This window comes from Oncorhynchus keta, chromosome 33 (genome assembly GCF_023373465.1).
Source record: "Oncorhynchus keta strain PuntledgeMale-10-30-2019 chromosome 33, Oket_V2, whole genome shotgun sequence".
In the NCBI taxonomy this organism is placed as follows: domain Eukaryota; kingdom Metazoa; phylum Chordata; class Actinopteri; order Salmoniformes; family Salmonidae; genus Oncorhynchus; species Oncorhynchus keta.
The window spans coordinates 20,217,421-20,235,876 of NC_068453.1; the positions used below are offsets into that span (position 1 = coordinate 20,217,421).

The 18,456-nt window shown below is 41.0% G+C and overlaps 1 protein-coding gene and 1 long non-coding RNA gene across 2 annotated transcripts; both read right to left on the reverse strand.

The window, feature by feature from the left end:
- Positions 1-832: 832 nt before the first annotated feature.
- Positions 833-2,158, reverse strand: tnnt2c (troponin T2c, cardiac). Its single transcript, XM_035748196.2, has one exon. The coding sequence runs from the start codon at positions 2,028-2,030 to the stop codon at positions 1,179-1,181; it is 852 nt and encodes a 283-aa protein (XP_035604089.1). The 5' UTR covers positions 2,031-2,158; the 3' UTR covers positions 833-1,178.
- Positions 2,159-12,275: 10,117 nt separating this feature from the next.
- On the reverse strand, positions 12,276-18,423 carry LOC118366368 (uncharacterized). Its single transcript, XR_004821934.2, has 5 exons — positions 15,872-18,423; positions 15,398-15,709; positions 15,191-15,294; positions 14,960-15,097; positions 12,276-14,232 (listed from the first exon to the last, which is right to left on the reverse strand). It is a non-coding gene; the product is annotated as an uncharacterized LOC118366368 (long non-coding RNA).
- Positions 18,424-18,456: the final 33 nt, after the last annotated feature.

An 18,456-nucleotide genomic window follows, 5' to 3' on the forward strand; every position in this document is an offset into this window, starting at 1 on the left:
ACATTCACATGTTCAACTGCAAACTTGTCACTTAGCGCCCTCTAGTGATTGTCCAGGCTACTGTCTCCAGTAAGTACAAAACAGCCAGCATACGACACAACTCCAGCCAAATAACATCTCAGTAGTGCAAATTCATCTGATAATAATATGTTGGTTAATACTGTTTAGCACTAAAAGTGGTTGAGTAAATTATACAGCCTCATATATTGGATTGATATGTATTATCTACAGTACATCATTGCCAATGAGTACTATAGATACATCCATTATGTCTCCTGTTGATTGAATGGGGATGGCCCCTGAGATTCCTGACTATAAACACCCAGCAATGGAATGACAGGGGCAGTTAAGATGGTGGGCTCCATAGAAATAGAATTATGGATTATGGGTACACCCAATATGGCCGCCAGTCCACCCAACAGCCACTCATTGACTTGAATGGTGATACCGCTTATAGGAAGTTGAATTATATTTCTATGATGGGCTCATTTAACCCATAGTTAACTCCTTCTGGCCAAGACTGTGCAGGTCAATACAACTGCATTCCCCACCCTGAGCATGGCAGAGACTAAATGAGCTCTTTACAGTTCCATGTGTGCCACACCTGTCAGGGACGAGACACGTTTCAACCCTCAGAATTGGACCAAGACAAACAAATAAACATTCATGAGTTGTACTGTTAATGTAAAAAGAGACACATTTTGCAATGTAGTACATTATCCTTTGTCTTGCATTTGACCGTTTCAGTAACCCTCACAGTAGAAAGAGAGGAATTTAACTAACCAGCTACAAAGACTGCTTAGATATAATAACGACCAAAACTGCATCAAACATTCACATTTTATTCGAATGATCAATCAAAACTGTATTAACATTATTCAAACATTTAGCTTTATCTGTGAATACGATATCAGTAATCATATTCCTCGTGAACGACATTAAATGTTTACATCAGACAACTATAGTCAACAAAGAAAGTTACAGCCTGTGCAAAACCTGTGAATACATTATGTAGGCTGATCAGTTATAGACCTGCTTAGCTAACGTTATACTGTAGAAACCCCCAAACAAACAAACAAGCAGGCCTATAGCCAATAAAGCAGAAGCAGGTGATTGTACTTCAAACGGTCCAAAGACAGCTAGACTAATCTGATAATGTTGAGGTCATTGCTGTGTGACTAACGTAACTTCTTCGCCCCGCGGGTCGCCTTGGCCACCTTGGAGCCCCTCTGGTGGTCGCTAACGCGGTTCCGCAGCACATTCACATCGTACTTCTGCCTCTTCAGCTTCTCGGCCAGGTCAAACTTCTCAGCGTGTAGCTGGCGCAGCCACTGCCAGAGCTCGCGGCACTTCTCCGCCAGCCTCTCCTGGTTGAGGTGGTCGATGTTGAGGGGCTTGCGGCGTTCCAACAGAGCCTTGGTCTTCTTCTCGCGCCCCGTCAGCTTCTTGCCCTTCTTCACGTCCCCCTTCTGTATGTAGCCGCCGAACGCCTTATTGGAGAAGACGTTCTTCTTCCTGGCATCCTCCTCGGCGCGGAGCTTGGCCTCCTCTTCCCGTCGGGTCCGCTCCTCAGCAAGACGAGCTTGGCGCTCAATGTTCTGCTCGGCGCGCACACGCTGCTGCTCGGCACGGTCGGCACGGCGGCGCTCGATGCGGCTGCGGAGGGCCACCAGCTCTTCCTCCTCTTTCTGGCGGCTGGAGAAGTGCATCTCGATCAGGCTCTGCAGGTCATTGAAGTCCTTCTCTAGCCTCTTGCGGTGGAGGTCATCAAAGTCTAACTTCTCACCGTCGGGCAGCTTAGGAGGAGCGATGTTGGTAATGTACTTGGTCCGTGGCTTGGTCTCCCCCTCGCTCCCCTCAACGTGTTCCCTCTCCTCCTCTACCTCGTCCTCCTTATCTGCCTCATCCTCCTCCTGCTCTTCTTCAGCATCCTCTTCCACCGCAGGTGCCTCCTCTACTTCTTCCTCCTCCTCGTTCACCTCCTCTGCATCCTCCTCGTATTCCTTCACAATATCCGCTGTGTCAGACATGATGTTAAAGCCTGCCTCTCAGACAGTCAAGGAAGAAAGACCAGTTGAGACACACACACACACAATACTCAGAGACCAACTTGTGTCAAACAGTCAAGAGGGGAAGTGAAGTGAACTTTCGGGTGCGGTTGCTTGGGCTCTTTTAAAGCTTTACTCTGATCATGTGTCCAAACCCCACTGTCGAGGCAGAAATGTTCAGACAGATGGAATGGAGTCTATTTTCTCCTTCAACAAGTCTGCCCCCTCCCCTGAACCCTGACCCCAGACTCTCCCAATCATTCCTTTCTAAGGACAATCGGAGTGCCCTATTTCAGACGCACAACAGATGCACTCAGGTGCCACTCAAACCTGTGCTCTCCTTCAAGCCCACAATCGAATGTATGCATCACGGTCACAGCATGTTTGTTGTAGGTATCAAGTGAAATTCTTACTCATATACTATGGGGTTATTTATACACTTGGTCATCAAGAAGGAGAAAAAGAGTGACAGAGTATATCCTGTTAGAACTCTAGGGGCAGTATTTCATTTTTGGATAAAAAGACGTGCCCGTTTTTAGCGCGATATTTTGTCACGAAAAGATGCTCGACTATGCTTGGAATTGATAGTTTTGGAAAGAAGACACTCTGACGTTTCCAGAACTGTAAAGATTTTCACTGTGAGTGCCATAGAACAATATCTACAGGCAAAACCAAGATGTTTGAGTGACCAGGAAATCAACAGGATTTTTGAAGGCACGTTTTCAATGATCTCCTTATATGGCTGTGAATGGCACAGGAATCAACGGACACTTCCTATCGTTTCCCCAGGTGTCTGCAGCATTGTGACGTATTTGTAGGCATATCATTGGAAGATTGGCCATAAGAGCCTACAATTACCAAGTGTCCCGCATGGTGTCTGCGTGGAAATTGGTGCGCAAAAGTCAGGTCCCAGTATTTTTCCATCCGAATCAGAGAAGAATGCACGTGTCTAGGACTGGCATTTCAATGAAGAGATATATGACCAAACACCTTGAGGATTGATTCAAACAACGTTTTCCATGTTTCAGTCGATATTATGGAGTTAATTCGGAAAAAGTTCGACGTTTAGGTGACTGAATTTTCGGTTAGTTTCGGTAGCCAAATGCATAGTAACAAAACGGAACGTTGTGTCCTACACAAGCATCTTTCAGGAAAAACTGGACATCTGCTATGTAACTGAGAGTCTCCTCATTGAAACATCTGAAGTTCTTCAAAGGTAAATGATTTTATTTGATCCCTTTGCTGGTTTTTGTGAATGTTGCGTGCTAAATGCTAACGCTAAATGCTACGCTAGCTATCACCACTCTTACACAAATTATTGATTTTCTCTGGTTCTAAAGCATATTTTGAAAATCTGAGACGACAGGATTGTTAAGAAAAGGATAAGCTTGAGGACAGGCATATTTATTTCATTTATTTTGCAATTTTCAGAAATCGCTAATGTTGCGTTATGGTAATGAGCTTGAGGCTGTATTCACAATCCCGGATCCGGGATGGGGCGGCCTAACAGGATATAGTAAGTACAGCATTAAAAAAAAAGTGATATGTATTTATTGATAGTGGCCATTCATTATATATCTATAGATACAGTGACCGTTCATTATATGTATATAATGAATGGCCACTATATCAATAAATACATAATGAATGTCACTATATCTATAAATATATAATGAATGGTCACTATATCAATAAATATATAATGAATGGTCACTATATCTATAAATATATAATGAATGTCACTATATCTATAAATACATAATGAATGTCACTATATCAATAAATACATAATGAATGTCACTATATCAATAAATACATAATGAATGTCACTATATCAATAAATACATAATGAATGTCACTATATCAATAAATACATAATGAATGGTCACTATATCAATAAATATATAATGAATGGTCACTATATCAATAAATATATAATGAATGTCACTATATCAATAAATATATAATGAATGTCACTATATCAATAAATACATAATGAATGTCACTATATCTATAAATATATAATGAATGTCACTATATCAATAAATATATAATGAATGGTCACTAAATCAATGAATACACAATGAGTGGTCACTATCTATAAATATAAAATGAATGGTCACTATATCTATAAATATATAATGAATGGTCACTAAATCAATAAATACACAATGAGTGGTCACTGTATCAATAAATATATAATGAATGGTCACTGTATCAATAAATATATAATGAATGGTCACTGTATCAATAAATATATAATGAATGGTCACTGTATCAATAAATATATAATGAATGGTCACTATATCAATAAATATATATTGAATGGTCACTGTATCAATACATAATGAATGGTCACTGTATCAATAAATATTTAATGAATGGTCACTGTATCAATAAATATATAATGAATGGTCACTGTATCAATAAATATATAATGAATGGTCACTATATCAATAAATATATAATGAATGGTCACTGTATCAATAAATATATAATGAATGGTCACTATATCAATAAATATATAATGAATGGTCACTGTATCAATACATAATGAATGGTCACTATATCAATAAATATATAATGAAGGGTCACTATATCAATAAATATATATTGAATGGTCACTGTATCAATACATAATGAATGGTCACTATATCAATAAATATATAATGAAGGGTCACTATATCAATAAATATATATTGAATGGTCACTGTATCAATACATAATGAATGGTCACTGTATCAATAAATATATATTGAATGGTCACTGTATCAATACATAATGAAGGGTCACTATATCAATAAATATATATTGAATGGTCACTGTATCAATACATAATGAATGGTCACTGTATCAATAAATATATATTGAATGGTCACTGTATCAATACATAATGAAGGGTCACTATATCAATAAATATATAATGAATGGTCACTGTATCAATACATAATGAATGGTCACTGTATCAATACATAATGAAAGGTCACTGTATCAATACATAATGAATGGTCACTGTATCAATACATAATGAAAGGTCACTGTATCAATACATAATGAAAGGTCACTGTATCAATACATATATAATGAAGGGTCACTATATCAATAAATATATAATGAATGGTCACTGTATCAATACATAATGAATGGTCACTGTATCAATACATAATGAATGGTCACTTCCGGGTTGGAGCGAGCGGTCGCATTCGCACTTCGCTCTGCAGGTTGTATAACTTTTTCATTACATTTCATTATAGTACAACGGTTTGATTTGTCTAATCTTAGCAATTCTTCTTAGCTAGCTACATAGCCGTCCTTGTATCAGAGATAATTGCATAATTATCGTATTTCGTCGCCCTAACGTAGCCTTCACTGCTATTCGCCCAGGAGCTAGCAAACGCTAGCTAACGCCCACAGATTAGCATCACTGTAGTGCTATTCACTCAACTGAACGACTTGATTAGTTTAGTGTTAGCTAGCTACACAGCTGTCTTTGTTTCCAAGATAATTGTGTAGTTTAGAGTGTGTAGTCTTGGAGTGATTATCTTAATTCACTGAGGTTCGCTAGCCAGCTATTTGTCGTCCTTAACGTAGGAGACTCTGCTAGCTAGCCAACAGCTAACAGCTAGCCAACGTCACCACACACACGTTACTGAATCGAATTCAACAACCCGGTCAGGTAGTATCACATTTTCATTTCATTACAGTACAACGGTTTGATTTGTTTGATCGTAGCTAGCTACATAGCTAGTTACATAGCCGTCTTTGTTTCAAAGATAATTGTGTAGTCTAGAGCGATTTCCTAGGTTAGCTAGCCAGCTATTGTCGTTCTTTTAACGCAACGTAACGTAAACAACACTGCTAGCTAGCCAGCTAGCCCCCGAATAGTAGCACTGTAGAAACTATTACACTCAACGGAACGACTTGATTAGTGTAGTGTCAACAACGCAGCTACTGCCAGCTAGCCTACTTCAGCAGTACTGTATCATTTTAATCATTTTAGTCAATAAGATTCTTGCTATGTAAGCTTAACTTTCTGAACATTCGAGACGTGTAGTCCACTTGTCATTCCAATCTCCTTGCATTAGCGTAGCCTTTTCTGTAGCCTGTCAACTATGTGTCTGTCTATCCCTGTTCTCTCCTCTCTGCACAGATCATACAAACGCTCCACACCGCGTGGCCGCGGCCACCCTAATCTGGTGGTCCCAGCGCGTACGACCCACGTGGAGTTCCAGGTCTCCGGTAGCCTCTGGAACTGCCGATCTGCGGCCAACAAGGCAGAGTTCATCTCAGCTTATGCCTCCCTCCAGTCCCTCGACTTCTTGGCACTGACGGAAACATGGATCACCACAGATAACACTGCTACTCCTACTGCTCTCTCCTCGTCCGCCCACGTGTTCTCGCACACCCCGAGAGCTTCTGGTCAGCGGGGTGGTGGCACCGGGATCCTCATCTCTCCCAAGTGGTCTTTCTCTCTTTCTCCCCTTACCCATCTGTCTATCGCCTCCTTTGAATTCCATGCTGTCACAGTTACCAGCCCTTTCAAGCTTAACATCCTTATCATTTATCGCCCTCCAGGTTCCCTTGGAGAGTTCATCAATGAGCTTGATGCCTTGATAAGCTCCTTTCCTGAGGACGGCTCACCTCTCACAGTTCTGGGCGACTTTAACCTCCCCACGTCTACCTTTGACTCATTCCTCTCTGCCTCCTTCTTTCCACTCCTCTCCTCTTTTGACCTCACCCTCTCACCTTCCCCCTACTCACAAGGCAGGCAATACGCTTGACCTCATCTTTACTAGATGCTGCTCTTCTACTAACCTCATTGCAACTCCCCTCCAAGTCTCCGACCACTACCTTGTATCCTTTTCCCTCTCATCCAACACTTCCCACACTGCCCCTACTCGGATGGTATCGCGCCGTCCCAACCTTCGCTCTCTCTCCCCCGCTACTCTCTCCTCTTCCATCCTATCATCTCTTCCCTCTGCTCAAACTTTCTCCAACCTATCTCCTGATTCTGCCTCCTCAACCCTCCTCTCCTCCCTTTCTGCATCCTTTGACTCTCTATGTCCCCTATCCTCCAGGCCGGCTCGGTCCTCCCCTCCCGCTCCGTGGCTCGACGACTCATTGAGAGCTCACAGAACAGGGCTCCGGGCAGCCGAGCGGAAATGGAGGAAAACTCGCCTCCCTGCGGACCTGGCATCCTTTCACTCCCTCCTCTCTACATTTTCCTCCTCTGTCTCTGCTGCTAAAGCCACTTTCTACCATTCTAAATTCCAAGCATCTGCCTCTAACCCTAGGAAGCTCTTTGCCACCTTCTCCTCCCTCCTGAATCCCCCCTCCTCCCTCTCTGCAGATGACTTCGTCAACCATTTTGAAAAGAAGGTCGACGACATCCGATCCTCGTTTGCTAAGTCAAACGACACCGCTGGTTCTGCTCACACTGCCCTACCCTATGCTCTGACCTCTTTCTCCCCTCTCTCTCCAGATGAAATCTCGCGTCTTGTGACGGCCGGCCGCCCAACAACCTGCCCGCTTGACCCTATCCCCTCCTCTCTTCTCCAGACCATTTCCGGAGACCTTCTCCCTTACCTCACCTCGCTCATCAACTCATCCCTGACCGCTGGCTACGTCCCTCCCGTCTTCAAGAGAGCGAGAGTTGCACCCCTTCTGAAAAAACCTACACTCGATCCCTCCGATGTCAACAACTACAGACCAGTATCCCTTCTCTCTTTTCTCTCCAAAACTCTTGAGCGTGCCGTCCTTGGCCAGCTCTCCCGCTATCTCTCTCAGAATGACCTTCTTGATCCTAATCAGTCAGGTTTCAAGACTAGTCATTCAACTGAGACTGCTCTTCTCTGTATCACGGAGGCGCTCCGCACTGCTAAAGCTAACTCTCTCTCCTCTGCTCTCATCCTTCTAGACCTATCGGCTGCCTTCGATACTGTGAACCATCAGATCCTCCTCTCCACGCTTGGATTGCGTCCTACCTGACAGGTCGCTCCTACCAGGTGGCGTGGCGAGAATCTGTCTCCTCACCACTCGCTCTCACCACTGGTGTCCCCCAGGGCTCTGTTCTAGGCCCTCTCTTATTCTCGCTATACACCAAGTCACTTGGCTCTGTCATAACCTTACATGGTCTCTCCTATCATTGCTATGCAGACGACACACAATTAATCTTCTCCTTTCCCCCTTCTGATGACCAGGTGGCGATTCGCATCTCTGCATGTCTGGCAGACATATCAGTGTGGATGACGGATCACCACCTCAAGCTGAACCTCAGCAAGACGGAGCTCCTCTTCCTCCCGGGGAAGGATTGCCCGTTCCATGATCTCGCCATCACGGTTGACAACTCCATTGTGTCCTCCTCCCAGAGCGCTAAGAACCTTGGCGTGATCCTGGACAACACCCTGTCGTTCTCAACTAACATCAAGGCGGTGTCCCGTTCCTGTAGGTTCATGCTCTACAACATCCGCAGAGTACGACCCTGCCTCACACAGGAAGCGGCGCAGGTCCTAATCCAGGCACTTGTCATCTCCCGTCTTGATTACTGCAACTCGCTGTTGGCTGGGCTCCCTGCCTGTGCCATTAAACCCCTACAACTCATCCAGAACGCCGCAGCCCGTCTGGTGTTCAACCTTCCCAAGTTCTCTCACGTCACCCCGCTCCTCCGCTCTCTCCACTGGCTTCCAGTTGAAGCTCGCATCCGCTACAAGACCATGGTGCTCGCCTACGGAGCTGTGAGGGGAACGGCACCTCAGTACCTCCAGGCTCTGATCAGGCCCTACACCCAAACAAGGGCACTGCGTTCATCCACCTCTGGCCTGCTCGCCTCCCTACCACTGAGGAAGTACAGTTCCCGCTCAGCCCAGTCAAAACTGTTCGCTGCTCTGGCCCCCAATGGTGGAACAAACTCCCTCACGACGCCAGGACAGCGGAGTCAATCACCACCTTCCGGAGACACCTGAAACCCCACCTCTTCAAGGAATACCTAGGATAGGGTAAGTAATCCTTCTCACCCCCCCCCCCCCTAAAAGATTTAGATGCACTATTGTAAGTGGCTGTTCCACTGGATGTCATAAGGTGTATGCACCAATTTGTAAGTCGCTCTGGATAAGAGCGTCTGCTAAATGACTTAAATGTAAATGTAAATGTAATGTATCAATAAATATATAATGAATGGTCACTGTATCAATAAATATATATTGAATGGTCACTATATCAATAAATATATATTGAATGGTCACTATATCAATAAATATATAATGAATGGTCACTGTATCAATAAATATATATTGAATGGTCACTGTATCAATACATAATTAATGGTCAATGTATCAATAAATATATATTGAATGGTCACTGTATCAATACATAATGAAGGGTCACTATATCAATAAATATATAATGAATGGTCACTGTATCAATACATAATGAATGGTCACTGTATCAATACATAATGAATGGTCACTGTATCAATACATAATGAATGGTCACTGTATCAATACATAATGAATGGTCACTGTATCAATACATAATGAAAGGTCACTGTATCAATACATAATGAAGGGTCACTGTATCAATAAATATATAATGAATGGTCACTGTATCAATACATAATGAAAGGTCACTGTATCAATACATAATGAAAGGTCACTGTATCAATACATAATGAATGGTCACTGTATCAATATATAATGAATGGTCACTGTATCAATACATAATGAAAGGTCACTGTATCAATACATAATGAATGGTCACTGTATCAATACATAATGAATGGTCACTGTATCAATACATAATGAATGGTCACTGTATCAATACATAATGAATGGTCACTGTATCAATACATAATGAATGGTCACTGTATCAATACATAATGAATGGTCACTGTATCAATACATAATGAATGGTCACTGTATCAATACATAATGAAAGGTCACTGTATCAATACATAATGAAGGGTCACTGTATCAATAAATATATAATGAATGGTCACTGTATCAATACATAATGAAAGGTCACTGTATCAATACATAATGAAAGGTCACTGTATCAATACATAATGAATGGTCACTGTATCAATATATAATGAATGGTCACTGTATCAATACATAATGAAAGGTCACTGTATCAATACATAATGAATGGTCACTGTATCAATACATAATGAATGGTCACTGTATCAATACATAATGAATGGTCACTGTATCAATACATAATGAATGGTCACTGTATCAATACATAATGAATGGTCACTGTATCAATATATAATGAATGGTCACTGTATCAATATATAATGAATGGTCACTGTATCAATACATAATGAATGGTCACTGTATCAATAAATATATAATGAATGGTCACTGTATCAATACATAATGAATGGTCACTGTGTCAATACATAATGAAAGGTCTCTTATATTCCACATATAGAGTGATATATCAAGCACATATATGGGTCATGCACCAAAGATAGACCATTGAAAAGGCTTGTTGCTAGTTAAAGTAGCACTTCGTTGTTAGAATGTGAACACCAGACAATGTATTTGGGGTCACCTCACTTATGCCAATACGTCATAACCACCTCATCTCGACTGAAGTACATTCATCTAGATCCTTGTTTTTCCACTGTGACTTACAGAGCTTACCGCTGAGCATATCCAAGAGCAAAGCACATCATTACAATATATGAACTACCTTTTGCAAGAACACCAAAGCTGTGTATAATATTTTCATATACCCTGAAGATTTACGTCCTTCCTACAACTATTTTAAATATGTTCACTTTGCTAATTGACACCTCAAATGTGTATCTCTGTCTTTGTACATCAATTTACCCTTAAAATACATTTTAATAAATAACAAAGAAACTATAAAGAAATACTTGACCACTCTTCCATTTACATGTTGCACTGTGTGAAAAAAAAAAATATCTTCCAGTTTGCCAGCCAAAGACCACCCTACCATAGGAAATACTTTGAGCGCAAGCTTTCAACTGATCATCCTTGAGTTCTGACAGAAAACACCTGTCAAGGAAAGACGGGCCCTAAAAATACAACCTCCAACCAGAACAATTCCTAAACACTGTCTCGTCTCCACTTCGGAATGTAATTCAAACATTCTTGCAATGGAAGACTCCAGCTTTCAGGGTCGAGTGCATAACAAATTCATTGCTTTTTTAATGTTTACTTCTCCGGCACTGACGGCAACAATAGAATATATAGTGTTCAGCACTTAAATATCCAGCCCTTGAGTAAGGAGTGCAAAAGGACAAATGTGGTTTTAGTATGAGATAATTGACAGGGATAAACAGGTGCTGTGTGTTGTCCATGGGTGTCCCCCATGAACCCTGAGAATTCCAGTAAGTCACTGTGCTGTGCAAGATTGCTCCTCTTAGTGAATATGTAGCCTTTTCCTCAGAAGGGGACAGCAAAATGGCAGAGGATTTGGGGACAGAGAACGGAAAGATTTCGAAAGTGTCCCTGCACTCCACAGCCTAAGACTCACTCCTGAAGATTGCCAGCCATTACCCACAACTAAGAGTCACAGTATTAAGGCCAGTACGGAGCCTCATTAAAATAGTAATAGCATCAGAACAAGCATCGTGTGCAACACAGATGTCAGTTTAAATGGGTTGAGAGAACATTTCAATCGTTTGTGGACTAAAGCTCTTCAATTTCTAGGGGAACGCCCCCAGTCCTCCATACCTAACTATTTGCCAATTGACACATTTCAATGAACAAAAGAGGAACCCTCCATCCCAAAGAAAAAATGTGCCGAACAACCCTACTGACTGGTCAATTATGAGTAGCAGGTGGTGGTCTGATTTAAAATGAAACCTTTTGGTCACTGATATCAAGGGAACAATTGTGTCTATCAATAGGAGCAAGGAGAAGCACAATTGACCAGGCCTAGGCTATAAATAGCCACACTACTGCCTCCCCACTCTTCAGTATTAAGACTCGTGAAATGTGTCTTTTAATTTACAGTATTGTTAGTTGTGTTACAGTATTGTTCCTATTAAAATTAGAAGCTTACCTGTTTTTAAAACAGATTATCATCATCTATTTTGTAAGGCATTCCAGAGTAGTTCTTTGTCAGCCTCTAATTCAATTATATTATAAATAGATCCCATTTACGATTGTTGCATAGATCTGTCAGACCTAGTATACTATATAGTATACTATATACTACATCTCCAACAGGTCAACCCAAAAAATCATTTGCACTAGAAATTAAGGAAATGGTGCCCTCAAATGGTCAAACCATGTAGCTATTTTATACCAAAGTAATTGCTACATTCCAACACAGTACTGTATGACATAATAGGCCTACACAAATACAGTGATATATAAACTATCTTGAGGAATTGTTATCATTCAAATGATTAATGCTGTATCCTCTTATGTCTAATACAATCGCAGATGTCAAGGTACAGTTTTACCATTACAAACTCTTAACAAAACTGTGTCTGAAATGTTTTACATTAACAATAAAGACCACAACAAAAACATATCAATTCCCATAGAAATCATCTTCACACTTGTGTATTGTAGTGCGCTGTGGACAGTTTAGATGCTAGCTAGAACATGTAAACATTTAAAAAAGCAAGAGCACAAAAACAAAACATGGCCCTGTTTCTAACATCGAGAAACCCCTCATGTTACCCAATCAACACAATCCTTATCAAACTGCACCTTTCTGTTTCTCAACCTCAACGGACTCACACACTGGAGAATCCTGCAGTTCTTTACGGCTTACCTCTACTGGGTTTTGAATGGCCTCTCCACTACAAAAAAAACAGTGCCATGACTCTGCAAAGAATATGTAGTACCTTCAGAAAGTATTCATACCCCTTGACTTATTCCAAATTATTTTGTGTTACAGCCTGAATTCAAAATGTATTAAATGTATATATTTTATTACCCATCTACACACAATACCCCATTACGACAAGGTGAAAACATATTTTTTGAAGTTTTTGCAAATGTATTGAAAATGAAATACAGAAATATCTAATTTATGTAGTATTCACACCCCCGGGTCTTTCTGGGTTCATTTGCCCCTAATTATTTTCAAAAATGTTCAAGATCTTTCAAATTGGCTGCTATTGATGACTGCTAGACAACCATTTTCAGGTCTTGCCATAGATTTTCAAGTAGATTTTTAGTCAAAACTAACTCGGCTACTCGGGAACATCACTGTCTTGTTGATAATCAACTCCAGTGTAGATTTGTGTTTTAGGTTATTGTCCTGCTGAAAGGTGAATTAATCTCCCAGTGTCTGGTAGAAAGCAGACTGAGCCAGGTTTTCCTTCAGGATTGTGTCTGTGCTTAGCTCTATTCTGTTACTTTTTTATCCTGAAAAACTCCCCAGTCCTTAACAATTACAAGCATACTCATAACATGATGCAGCTACCACTATGCTTTAAAATATGGAGAGTGATACTCAGTAATGTGTTGTATTGCATTTGCCCCAAACATAACACTTTGTATTCAGGACAAAAATGTAATTCCATTGCACATTTTTGCAGTACTACTTTAGTGCCTTGTTGCAAACAGGAGGCATGTTTTTGAATTTTTTTATTATTATGTACATGATTTCTTCTTTTCACTCTGTCAATTAGGTTAATATTGTGGATTAACTACAATGTTGTTATCCATCCTCAATTTTCTCCTATCACAGCCATTTAACTCTGCAACTGTTTTAAAGTCACCATTGGCCTCATTGTGAAATCCCGGAGTGGTGTCCTTCCTCTACGGCGACTGAGTTAGGAAGGATGCCTGTACCTTTGTAGCGACTGGGTGTATTGACACACCATCCAAAGTGTAATTAATAACCAGCTCAAAGGGATATTACATTTCTGCTTTTTTAAATACTTTTTTTTATCTAAATTTAATCCATTTTGAATTCAGGCTGTAACAACAAAATGTGGAACAAGTCAAGATGTGTGAATACTTTCTGAAAGGCACTGTAAATATAATTTTAGACACAGCAGCAGAACATAATGATACTTGTCAATAAAGGTGTGTGTACACTGTTTGTCCTGAAGTTGCACAATGCTACCTCTCTCTCAGGGGTCCTCTGGAAAACAACAGCCAGAGAGATACAGTTCCAACGCAGAGGAAGAGGAGGAGGAAGGGGAGGAAAACCCACAAGGCTACTGGTACAATGGAGCGCTGATCAACTGCAAATAGGAAAAACAGAACCTTTACTTTCCAACAATCTACCCTTTCTTAAATATTATAAGTAAAAATAATGGAACATAATTTTGTGTTGAAAACAGAGCTGGAGATATACACTGAGTGTACAAAACATTAGGAACATCTGTCCTTTCCACGACAGACTAACCAGGTGAAAGCTATGATCCCTTATTGATGTCACTTCTTAAACACACTCAAATAAGTGTATATGAAGGGGAGGAGACAAGTTAAAGATGGATTTTTAAGCCTTGAGACAATTGGGACATGGATTGTGTATGTGTGCCATTCAAAGCGTGAATGGGCACGACAAAAGAAGTAACTGCCTTTAAAACGGGATACGGTAGTAGGTGCCAGGAGCACCGGTTTGAGTGTCAAGATCTGCAACGCTGCTGGGTTTTTCATGCTCAACAGTTTCCCATGTGCACTAAGAATGGTCTACCACCCAAAGGAGATCCAGCCAACTTGACACAACTTTGGGAAGCATTGGAGTCAACATGGGCCAGCATCCGTGTGGAACGGTTTCGACACCTTGTATGTAGAGTCCATGCCCCAACGAATTGAGGCTATTCTGAGGGTAAAGGGGGGTGCAACTCAATATTAGGAAGGTGTCCCTAATGTTTTGTACAGGCAGTGTATGTTAAAGTTCTGCAGAATGTATGCTTCAAATAAATTAATTAAATGTCAAGACGGCTAAGTTACACACGTCATTACCTTTATGCACATATAGGAAACCAGATGCTGCTCCGTATGAGTTGGACACCTCACAGCTGTACAGACCACTGAAGTCAGGGCCGAACCTTCACTAACACCAACAAGCCCCCAGTCTCATTGAGATTTGATATATTCAGTCTAAGACAAATGTAGACGCATAGCAAAACATAGATGTTGACACTGATCCTTAGAAAATGGGTTGGGGGAAATGAAATACTGTGAACAACTGACCTCTTCCATGTGAACTCTGTTGGAGGGTGGTTGGCGTCTACTAAACACTGAAACGCCGGTGCCTGGGGTGCGCGTTCATTCATGATTTTGACCGAATTCTTTGTCTGTAGAACAGGCAAAAAGTTGTACCACATTATTTCTGTGCTGTTACTGTTGTGTATAATATGGAGTAGAAACACTGCGGCTGTTGTCATTCAGAATACTCACAGTGTACATCTAGCTGGTAGGGGTCAGCTTCCTGCTGGCTCAGAGTGGTGTGGTTCACCAGGCACTGAACCTCCTGTTGGTGTAGGACTCTGGAGGGCTCTCCCTTCAGGTGGACCCTCACGTGGTGGTGTCGTCTGGGTTCAGTATAGTGTTGGTTGAGGTTGTCAGACTCAGTGGTTGTCTTGCACTGGCCGTGCTCCATTGTACGTCAGCGGGGGGCTTGGCGGGAGCCGCTGTGCATGTGGCCAAAATGCTCTTCTGCCCCTCAGCAACCACGGGAAGTCTCCATAGCAACTGAAATCACAGGAGGAACTATTGGGGGAAAAAAACACATTAAACACATTGACAATATGAATGTACCTTTTTATATACTTTAAAACCTAACCCTTGAATAGCAGGTAAAGGAACACCCTTAACATAATTGTATCAAATGATTAATTCCATTGGGGAAATACATGATAAATAACCTCTTACTTTTGACATTGAGGTGGAGCTTTGCCTTGTACGGCCCACTGGGGAACACAGTGAAGATGCAGGTGTAGACGCCCTCATCAGTCAGGGACACATCCCCCAGTCGGACAGAGCCCACCAGTGCTGTGGTGTTCCCAATGAAGCCCACCCTGTCCCCTCGCCCTTTGACATGTGATGGACCATAGCTAGGAGTGATGAGGAAGAAGTTGTAGTTGGCACGGTAACCCCTGGTACTCTTCTGCCATGAGATCTGGATGAGCTCGTCTGTCTCTAAGAGCTCACAGGTCAAGTCCATAGCTAGTCACTGTTGGGCGGCCATTGTAAGATGACTCTGATACTTAAAGGAATATTAGCAAGATGCATAAGAGAGCAAATTCTCAGACTCTTCTTGATATTGTGGAGAACAAATGTTATGGGTTTGCTTTGCATCGTTCCTACACTCACCAACTCCCGTCTGAGTCAGCATGAGAAATATGTTTGATTCTTCATTGGTAGGCTCGTGTATGACAACTTCAAGTAAACATTCTAATCTGGTGGGGGGGGGACAAAGTTTAGGCCTATGCATAAGCAAAATTAGAATGAAACGAGCCTGAGATGTAGACCAAGTGGAAAGATAACAACACCAGTAACCTAAATATGGGTCCAGGGGCGGAATGGAACAAGAAACCACACCTACGCATTCTTTTCCTTGAGGCCCCCATTATTAGCTATATACTGAGAATAATAACATGCAGGCTAATAATTCAATGTTATACTGATTGCAGCAATAGGCAGAGTTTATCATTACTCTGATTATCTTGATTCAGCATTGGGTCATAATCGAAGTTAGCACAAGCCTAGAATTCTGAGCAATCTTACTAATTATTAGGACATGTAAACACCTTAAATCGGAGTTCTAGCAGTGTATTGGATCTGCGCATGTGCTAGCACCAGCTAACCTCTTTTGCGTGAGTAAAGTCGGTTCTGAAAAACTTAAAAAGTATGCGTCTTAGAAATTGTTTTCACATTCAAACTTTATGTCCAAACTCAGATTGAAATAACCTTCCCAAAAAGAACATAGTCGCTGTGATAGAATCTTTATTTTGATTGCAGATGATTTTCAGCATTTATCATAGTCCCATCAGGTAGCTTGATTTCAGATGTGTCCATGTAAACAGGATTACTATGGAAATCGTTCTTCTTGCAAAGCATGTAAACATTTGAATCAAACTAATATATTCATCTGCAAACAAAAACAAGTTCAACAGGCCTATTGGGCTAAAAATGGACCAGCTCATCTGGCATTTGCCCAAAATGCCAAACGGCCAAATTCTCCATTATGTCTACTGGGAGAAGATTTAATAAAGTTCTGGAACTTCCGCTCACCATTGCTGTTAGCCTATATTTTGCCTTCGGTCAGAGCCGTGTCTATTGGTCTACTACAGGGTTCCGCAACTGGCGGTGGTTTTATTAGGCCCCCAAGTTTTGTTTTTGTAAGCAAGTTGCAAGTTTGAAATTACGAGGTTTTAGCCAAATATGATATCTGTTTGGGATGCTTGCGGTCAATTTGCAGTCTACAAATGATTTGTAATTATGTTCTGGACCCGTGACCATCCACTCAATAAAGGTTTTTATGTGAATGAATCTACACTGAACAACATTACAAAAGCAATATGCTACAATTTCTAAAAATTGAATGAGTAACAGTTCATATAAGGAAATCAGTCAATTGAAATGAATTCATTAGGGACTCATCTATGGATTTCACATATCTGTTGGTCACAGATACCTTAAAAGTAGGGCGTGGATCATCAAACCAATCAGTATTTGGTGACCACCCTTTGCATCATGCAGCGTTTGCACACGGATGTCGGTGATAACGCAGAACTGCAGTCAGGTCAAGATCCTGGTGGAAATTCCTGCAGTCGTGCCAATTGCACGTTCCCTCAAAACTTGAGACATCTTTGGCATAGTGTTGTGTGACAGAACTGTACATTTTAGAGTGGCCTTTTATTGTCCCCAGCACAAGGCATACCTGTGTAATGATCATGCTGTTTAATCAGCTTCTTGATATGCCACACGTGTCAGGTGGATGGATTATTTTGGAAAGGGAGAAATGCTCACTAACAAGGATGTAAACAAATTTGTCAACAACATTTGAGAGAAATCTGCTTTTTGTGCATGTGAACAATTTCTGGGATATTTTATTTCAACTTATGAAACCAACACTTACATGTTGCATTTATATTTTTGTTCAGTACAGTTGATAATCCCTGTGCTAAAGTGTAATTCCGATCCTGGCTGATATGTAGATTTGTATTTGATTGATAAAATATTTAAAAACGTCCGAAATAAATTAACAGAAATTATTAAATTAATTTCCATGACTTCTATCATTTTGCAAAACTTTTCCAGGCCTGGAAAAATACATTTAAAAATGCCATTACTTTTCGAGGAATTTCATGACTGTACGAACCCTGAAAGATAATTTGTTCTACAACTCGTGTGGCACGATTGAATGATCATAATATATACAGTACCAGTCAAAAGTTTGGACACACCTACTCATTCAAGGGTTTTTCTTTCTTTTTTCTATTTTATACATTGTA